General features: G+C 40.6%; 1 protein-coding gene across 1 annotated transcript in view; it reads left to right on the forward strand.

Moving 5' to 3' along the window:
* ASIC2 (acid sensing ion channel subunit 2) overlaps positions 1-7,818 on the forward strand; it is a 448,409-nt gene extending 440,591 nt beyond the window's left edge. Inside the window, exons 8-10 of the mRNA XM_040437139.1 lie at positions 1,493-1,572; positions 7,472-7,540; positions 7,641-7,818. Of these exons, the coding sequence (XP_040293073.1) occupies positions 1,493-1,572; positions 7,472-7,540; positions 7,641-7,742 (251 nt within the window). The 3' untranslated portion in view covers positions 7,743-7,818. The remainder of the gene's footprint in view (positions 1-1,492; positions 1,573-7,471; positions 7,541-7,640) is intronic.
* The last annotated feature ends 1,713 nt before the right edge of the window (positions 7,819-9,531 follow it).

Consider the following 9,531-nt stretch of genomic DNA (forward strand, 5'->3'; position numbering starts at 1 on the left):
CCACAAAAAAGTAGTGCATGCACTACTTTTTTGCGGTGCGGATCGTCGTATGTGGGTCACAGACCCCATTCATATGAATGGGTCCACGTCGGCATGCGGCTCCCCTCAAGTTGGTGCCCGTGCATTGCGGACTGCAATTTACGGTCCGCAGCATGGGCCAGGCTGGCACACATTCATGTGCATGAGCCCTAAGGGGGAGATTTATCAAGATCAGCACTTTCTGCGCCGGTCTTGATATTCCCTGTGATGCCGGAGAATGTACACTTAATTTATGGTGGCGCACAGGCCTCTTCATAAATGAAGCGCATCCTGTGTATCCGCAGTCTGTATTCCTAAGGTTGAATGTACTCGACCGTTGGATGTTTTGCGGTCTGCAAATTGCAGATCTGCAAAACACGGATACCGGCTGTGTACATTCCACATTTTGTGGAACAGTCCTGTCCTTGTCCGTAACGTGAACAATAATAGGACATATTCTATTTTTTTGTGGAACGACCATGCGGACATAAGGACACGGAATGTACTCTGAGTCATCTCCTTTTTTGTTGCGCCCCCATTGAAGTGAATGGTTCCATAGACTGGCCACAAAAAAATATATAATGGACCAGACGGGGGGAAAAAATTAACCCTACACAAAAATCTATAGCAACTCAGAGCTGACATAGAATTCTGGCTTCATTTTCACCAGAAGCATGGCGTAAATGAAGATAAATTTGTCACGGCAGAACGGCCACACCTCCTTCTCGCCCTTGCCATGCCACCTTTCGGAAAAGTGGCTAAAATGTCATAAACTGCCCTTTGAACTTTTTTTTTTTTTAAGTCACAGACTTTTAAAGGTCATTTTTCTGGCGCAGGGAGTGCCTAAAGAGTATTGTCTTTAGGACAGACTATGAATTTGTTACTGTGTGGTATCATCTGGCCTATAAGAAAGGGAGAGCAGAGCACCACAGCTCTTTTGTTCTGCTGGGGTTTTTGGTGTTTTTCCTTACTTTAGGTGTAGTCAATGGTTCAGTGGGGTTATTTTTTTAATGCGGCTTTCTCTATGTGGGTATTTTTTCCAAGCATTTTCCCATAGGCATCTCTACAGGGCTAGAAAAAATGCATGTAAAAATGGCAGAATAAGAAAAGTCACTGAAAAAATGCGTGTAAAAACGTTACATCCATAAAAAGTGTGAAGGAAGCCGTAATGCATTTTATGATTGTTGCTAAATAGGGGGAATGGGAATACAAGCGCTTGCAGCCAGGCAGAGGGGCCGTCCGAGCTAGGAGCTGATTAACCTTGGAGCTTTGAATCATGTTCAGGGATTAAAATACTACCAAGGACAATGAAATGAACATCATGGTGAACGTTCCTTCATTCTCTAATCAACCCTGCAATGTCAGTTACTTCCCTTGATATATATGTATTGCAGTGAAAATGCTCTTCTATATTTCATGAGGTGTTGGTCATTTTATCACTTGTGACAGTGAGTATAACCCATCTTTCCTCCAGGTGACATTGGGGGTCAAATGGGACTGTTCATAGGAGCGAGTATCCTGACTATCCTGGAACTATTTGACTACATTTATGAGGTGGGTAACACAGTCTAAGCTGTTCATTATATTATACAGATACATGTATACATACAGGTGAAACTCGAAAAATTAGAATATTGTGCAGAAGTCATTTATTTCAGTAATGCAACTTAAAAGGAATTGCATTAATGGAACTTAAAATTTGAATTTTGTGAAAAGGCTCAATATTCTAGGCTCAAAGTGTCACACTCTAGTCAGCTAATTAATTCATACCCCCTGAGCAAAGGGGACCTGAGATTGTGACTTTGGGGTTTCATAAGCTGTAATCATCCAAATTATAACAAATAAAGGCTTGAAATATCTCGCTTTGCATGTAATGAGTCTATCTCATATGTTAGTTTCACCTTTTAAGTTGCATTACTGAAATAAAGGAACTTTGCACGATATTCTAATTTTTCGAGTTTCCCCTTTACAGATAGCAGCCTATTTCAGGCAATTTCAAATTCATTTCTTATCTTTGAGCATCTATATCTGTAAACTATAAATTGTCTAATATATGCTATGAAATAACCTGCAGTCTGCTGACATTCAGTAGGGTATATTAATGACCTACAGTATGATGAATTTGTGTATGTATAAAGGTGCATCTGGACTATCAAGTAACGGAAATATTATGAGCTGACCATCCTATAGTAAACCCCCAGGTATGGGCATAATGCACGGAATAATGCCAATAAAGTACAAGAGGTGATTCCAGCATCACTGAATGCTAAAAACATTACAGCCTTATTAAAGATGTGCGCATCACCAAAAACACAGAATCTGCTTACGCGTTTCAAACTAACTGAGAGTTCTTAAGCATAGCTAAACGTTAGGGCTCTTTCACACGAGCGTGTCCCTTGCGGGAATCACACTCCATGTGAGGCCTCATGGACATGGCTGTTGCTCAGCCGTTCCGTGCATTGGGGACAACAAATTGTGGACACCAATGCACGGGCACTATCTGTGCGGATGCTGCGACGGATTCAGACCCAATAAACTTTAATGCGTCTGTGATCCATCCGCACTGCAAAATAATAGAACACGTTGAGCATGTTCCGTGCCTCCATTCCACACCGCACCTTCTGGATTGCAGACCCATTTTAGTGAATAGGTTCGCATCCGTAATGCGGTGAGCACATGGCCGGTGCCCGTGTATCGCGGACCCGCTGTTTGTGGGCTGCAATACGGGCATGGCCGGGCAACAGCCGTGTGCATGAGGCCTGAGAGAGGGATTGTGTGGTCTGGACTTATCATGATTGATAACGCTGTGTGACTCTTTCTGTAACAGAATAGCACTGACAGCATCGTGGTCAGGCAGAGGCACACAGCGTTATCAATCACGATAATGCCCTGCGCTTCTGAAGTCCAGACCGCACAATCCCTCACTCACACGGAGCGTGATTCCCGCAGGAAAAAGCTTGTGTGAAAGAGTCCTTACTGTGAAATCCCTACTAATATGCTGTAGGCAATAGATTAGGCATACTCCAGCTCCATCAATGGTGGCTCCATCTCTGAACAGCACACCTATGTGAATAATCATGGAATAATTCAAGCAAATAGACAACACCAAAACATTATTGCATTGCATGGCATGTTGCACGTTGGCTAATATATAGCTAGTCTAGTTATATGAATTTATCATCTATCCACAGGATAGGGGATAACTATTAGATTGGTGGCTGCTTCCGGGATCCCCACAGATCACAAGAATTGGGACCCTGTACCCCGTGGAGCCCCGAAATGAATGGAGTAGCTGGTTGAGCATGTGCGTGGCCACTCTACTCATCATTATGGGAGTTTCGGAGATAGCCAAGCACTGTACTCAGCTATCTCCGGAATTCCTATAGAAATAAATGAAGCAGCTGTGCGCCTGCCCAACCAGCCTCTATGTTTATTTTGGTGGGCTTCACAGTGTATAGTGTCCCCATACTTGTGATCAGTGGGGTCCTAGCAGCAGGAGAACCACCAATCTAATAAGTTATCCCCTGTACCGTGGATAGGAGATAACTTTATATAAATAGAATACTTCTTTAAGTCTATTCGATACAATAGTCTTAAGAATAGACATCCAGAACACCTCCCGATTGATGAGGGATCTTTTCCAATCTCACCTTCTCCCGGGCCTATTAATCCTCTTCACCGGAGTTAGAGTTAAATGACTGCTGTAACTATGATGTATTTGCTTGAAATGATGAGATACATTATAGTATGATTGATAGTTAGGGTTGCACCTGATTTATGCTACCCAATGCATTTTTTTTTAAAGTACGTTAGTATATCCTCTACTCTAATATTTACGGATTCTGGAATCACCTCTTGGACTTTGCACTGTACGGACTATGCCTATGACTGTCATTGTGATAATTATTTGCACACATTAGAACAGAGTTATGGAAACGCATTTGGACAAACAATTTTCCTTCCATGTAAACTGTAGTGACGCAGGTTTTTTTGGAACAGGATTAAAATCAATGGCATGAAATCCTATAATGCCCCGCATACTCAAAGCATGCCCATTTCTGTGCCCTGTACTACTGTTATAAATGTCAGTATACTGCTTTACAGAAAGTGAACAGACATTACAGCAATTGTTATGTCATTACATTATCCTGATAATGCGAATGGCTCAAGGAGAGTGCAGTACAAGGGAAACAACGCTGTGAAAGGGCAAGTCTTTCAGCAATAATGGATCTGTGCAGAACCCACTTCTGTGAAATTATACAACTTTTTATGAGCAGACGCCTCTAGGCTTGCCAATAAGTGCATGAGCTAGAAGGTTCTGAGAGAGAAAATACTTATACTGTAGAATAAAACATTTTTCAGACTGACACCAAGGAGGAATTTATCAAGCCCCGCGCTCCTAAATCTGTCTCCAAACAGTTACAATATAGGGCTTGGTGTTCTTATTTGCAGAAAAATGGTGTCATTTTGTATTATTACACCACTCACTCCACTTTTGAAAGTGGGTATGGTAATCCAGTCGAGACGATTGAAGCCAAATTTATCAACTGCAAATTTTTTAAAAGTTGCTCAATCTTTTGCAATCTTGCTGTAGTAAATGGCATAGAAAGTATAGTAAGATCTCAAGACAAAAGTGTTAGACTTAAAGATGCACCAAATTTATCAAACATCGTGAGACATTTGATAAATTGGCACAAATTGCAGGAATCAACTTTAAAAATCCCCCTGGCGATTAATCTCCACCCTTTTGCTAGCTCCACTTTTGTCAAAGGGGTGGATTTTCTCATTTTACTTATCCTCCTCCTAGCAACACTTTATTTTACCACTCTCTAAAACTGTTGAGGTAAGTATAACGGGTTTAAATATTCAAATATGAACACTTTTCTTAAAGGAACCTGTCACCTGTATTTTGGGCATAGAGCTGAGGACATTGGTTGCTAGATGGCCGCTAGCACATCCGCAATACCCAGTCCCCATAGCTCTGTGTGCTTTTATTGTGTAAAAAAAACTACTTGATACATATGCAAATTAACCTGAAATGAGTCCTGTACCTGACTCATCTCAGGGACAGGACTCATCTCAGGATAATTTGCATATGTATCAAGTCATTTTTTTTTACACAATAAAAGCACACAGAGCTATGGGGACTGGATATTGCGGATGTGCTAGCGGCCATATAGCAACCCATGTCCTCAACTCTATACACAAAATCCCGGTGACAGGTTCCCTTTACGACAGATGTTTTGCACCCCAGTCTTAATCTATCCCCCTTTGCATCAGGTGAACCACAATTAAAAAGAGTAAAATGCCTCAGTAGTAGTAATTGTGGCTCATGTGTGCAAGTTTGTAAGCCAAAACCAAAATCTATACCAGCTAGGGAGCTGTGTATTTGCACATCGACAGGCATTCTGTTAACAATGAGACCCGTCAGAAGCCCTGATCGCTCATGTGTAGCCCTTACCTCTGAATTCCTGACAGCTCATAAACACTCAATATACCTAAATTCTTATTAAACTGGGAAGAATATGGCTTAGAATAGTGTTTATGAGCTGTTATGAATTCTAAAATAAGGGCTACACATGAGCCATCATGGCTTCTATCAGACGGGACTCACTCTGAAAGCCTCAGAAAGCCTGTTCCTCTGCAAATACACAGTAAATGACATCTGTACAGAGAAAAGGGCTGAACATTTTTAATAACAATCAATTGAAAAAAAATTATCTGTAGCCCCAAATTAGTACAGTGCAATAATAATAATAATATATATATATATATATATATATATATATATATATATATATATAAAAAATCGCATAGGTGCCCATAGCCTTTAAGGGCAGTAACCTCTTTCTCCTTTACAAAAAGAAATGGTATCATTGAAATATGCCGTCTGCAGCAACTTAAACAGCAATTCCCTTTTCATTTGCCATTAGAGCCCATAATCTTTGTAAGAGACTCAGCATTTTTATTTTTTGCAGGAATGTAACAATCTAAGACGCTCAACCACTTTTCTGCTTGCTTGATTCAGGCCTCGGGGTATAGAGTCTAAACAGTGCTGACTAATGGAGAGATTCATAGCTCACTGATATAAATTTTAGAGTTTGTTACCTCTCTTTGGTATAAGCGTGAGTTAATTACCCCATGTATAGACTAGACAGAGAATGTAGGAGGTTCACAGTTTGCATTATGGGATACTTTCCTAAAGTGTTTTTTTTTATACAGATTTCTGCAGAAATTAGTCCCCTGACTTCATCCAAAAGTAAACTAAACTGAGAGGTGGCTGTGCATATAGCGCACCTCTGTCCAGTGAAGCCTGTGAGAGTTACAAATGTAGCAGATGGTTGTGCTGTGTATATACCATAAATCTCTGAGATCGAAGGCAGGCAATGGTATAACATAACAAAGTAGCATCACTTACCTATTAACTCCTTGACCATTCTGATGATCCCCAACGGCCTTTTTTTACTGGACTGCAGAGATGACGGTAAGCCATGTAGAAAAAATTCCAGTACAACGTCTAAAAATCCACAATCTTTATTGGATAATGTTAAAATCATTGTATCTAAGAAGAGTGCATACTGCTGACGCGTTTCGCTTAGTCATCTACTATCCTTAGTCATGGCATAGTAAAACTAAGGACAACAAGACAATTTAAAAGGCCAGGTGGCACTTCCTATTTTCTAAGACCCACTTTGGGGTTCACTCCCTAAAGCTCCTACCTATCTTAGTACTAATACACCTTTATTCTGATAGGTAGGTAGGAGCTTTATGAGTTAAGCCCCAAAGCAGGTGTTAGAAAAGAAGAAGTGCCACTTGGCCTTTTAAATTGTCTTGTTGTACTATGCCATGACCGAGGATAGTAGGTGACTATCCAAACCTTGTCTTGGATGCAGTGATTTTAACATGATCCAATAAAAATTAGGGATTTTAGGATGTTGTGCTGGAATTTTTTCTACATGGATTATTTTGCCGGTAGCCAAAGCAGCTTATCCCTGTGCACCATCTGAAGCATGGGATTTGCACTGAGGAGTTTGGTAAGCTGATTTGGTTTCCATATATCTCTTTGCACTTTAATCAGTGATGGCGGTATGTTGGCAACACGTGACTGCTGAGTTCAGTGATTGGCTGCAGTGGTCATGTGTTATCAATGTGACATCATCACTGCAGTCCAGTACACAAAGCTGGCCATATACATAAGATGTATGTTGGCTATACCCACCAACTTTGGTGGGACTGATGACCATCTAATGTGTATGGGCATCTCTTGACTCTCTTCCAACAGTAGATGTCAGTGGGCATATGGATCAGGCATTTGGATTTGTTCTCTGGGAGATACACTGCTGCCAAGGAGCATACATGTGTTTGGGGTTATTGGAAGTGATAGCTGTCAGCTGAAGGAGCTGTTGCTTTATGTGTATGGCCAGCCTAACATTGACCTATTTGTTGTTTTCAGCTAATAAAGGAGAAACTCTTAGATCTCCTGGGCAGAGATAATGAGGAAGGAAGGCACACAGAGGATCTGGTGAGTTGTTTGCCTGTAAACTATATATTGGGTGGGAACACGAGGAGGGATTCATGATTTTATCACACTTTAGTTACAACCCTTGTTTGCTTTCATCCAGAGTACCTGTGACAACATGCCAAACCATTCAGAAACCATTAGCCACACTGTGATGGTGCCATTGCAGGCCACACTGGGAACACTGGAAGAAATTGCCTGCTGATGCCTTCAAAACACTACTTCGTGCCAAAATTAAAGTGGACACAGCATGGTGTGTGGAGAGGGATTCCGTCATGGACCCTGAGAGACAGAAGAAGGGACTGAGAGAAATCTGTATACTGCCAACTGTACACAGCCCTGCATGCCCGCAGTGTATATGGCACTGATCCTTATATGATATGTGAGGAGACACCCTCACAAACACACAATGCACACGCATGGCGCTATGTCCGTGTGCTAAGTGGGTTCTACAAGGTTTTTTTTTATAAATAAAAGAAAAAAAGAAAATGATAAAATAAAAATTCATACAATGGCAAAAGTGTTGTGTTTTAATTTTGAGGTGTAAGGGAATCGGGCTTAAATAGGACCTGCCACCACTCCTGACATGTCTGTTTTGATAGCTTTATGCTACCTCTGTACCCTTACTGCAGACTGCTAGCAATTAATTCATAACTTCTAGTAGAAATAATAGCGGAATGGAACAACATAGAGTCATAAGAATAGATGCTCCAGAATCGTTATTACATGGGAAATGCATGAAGCTATTAAAACAGGCATGTCAGGAGTGGTGACAGGTCCTCTTTAAATGATGGGGCCTGCAAGAATAACAACATGACAATGTTGTAACCTGCTTTAAAAGATACGTTATGTTACATTAGAGGCAGCCATTTTGTTTAATAAGTACATATTTCCAGCATCTGGGTCTACAAGCAGGAAGATTTCCTCTCAAATGCCAAGTACTGCTACAAAGCAGACAAATGTGAATAAACATAAGCACTGCAACAGGTAGTACCACAAATCCCAGCAATTCCAAAAACAGTCTGAAGACTCTTTTTTCGATATAGGACCGCTTCTCAAAGGTTCTCTAAAAGACTCTCTACAGATGTTAGAAATATCATCCATTGGAGCCCATATCAGATCCATCCATGGACATTTATTTCTACTCTTTTTTTTATTCATTTTTCATTTTTTTCTTCTTTTATTCCAATATTTATAACAGATTTCCCCCCCTTTTTATATACAGTGGGATGCGAAAGTTTGGGCAACCTTGTTAATCGTCATGATTTTCCTGTATTTGTTGTTGTTATGATAAAAAATGTCAGTTAAATATATCATATAGGAGACACACACAGTGATATTTGAGAAGTGAAATTAAGTTTATTGGATTTACAGAAAGTGTGCTATAATTGTTTAAACAAAATTAGGCAGGTGCATAAATGTGGGCACTGTTGTCATTTTATTGATTCCAAAACCTTTAGAACTAATTATTGGAACTCAAATTGGCTTGGTAAGCTCAGTGACCCCTGACCTACATACACAGGTGAATCCAATTATGAGAAAGAGTATTTAAGGTGGTCAATTGTAAGTTTCCCTCCTCTTTTAATTTTCTCTGAAGAGTAGCAACATGGGGGTCTCAAAACAACTCTCAAATGACCTGAAGACAAAGATTGTTCACCATCATGGTTTAGGGGAAGGATACAGAAAGCTGTCTCAGAGATTTCAGCTGTCTGTTTCCACAGTTAGGAACATATTGAGGAAATGAAAGACCACGGGCTCAGTTCAAGTTAAGGCTGGAAGTGGCAGACCAAGGCATTTATGCAGAGGAACAAGTACAACATTCTGGAATGGCCATCTCAGTCCCCAGACCTGAATATAATTGAAAATCTGTGGTGTGACTTAAAGAGAGCTGTCCATGCTCGGAAGCCATCAAACCTGAATGAACTAAAGATGTTTTGTAAAGAGGAATGGTCCAAAATACCTTCAACCAGAATCCAGACTCTCATTGGAACCTA

Source organism: Bufo bufo, chromosome 6, assembly GCF_905171765.1.
Source record: "Bufo bufo chromosome 6, aBufBuf1.1, whole genome shotgun sequence".
In the NCBI taxonomy this organism is placed as follows: Eukaryota; Metazoa; Chordata; class Amphibia; order Anura; family Bufonidae; genus Bufo; species Bufo bufo.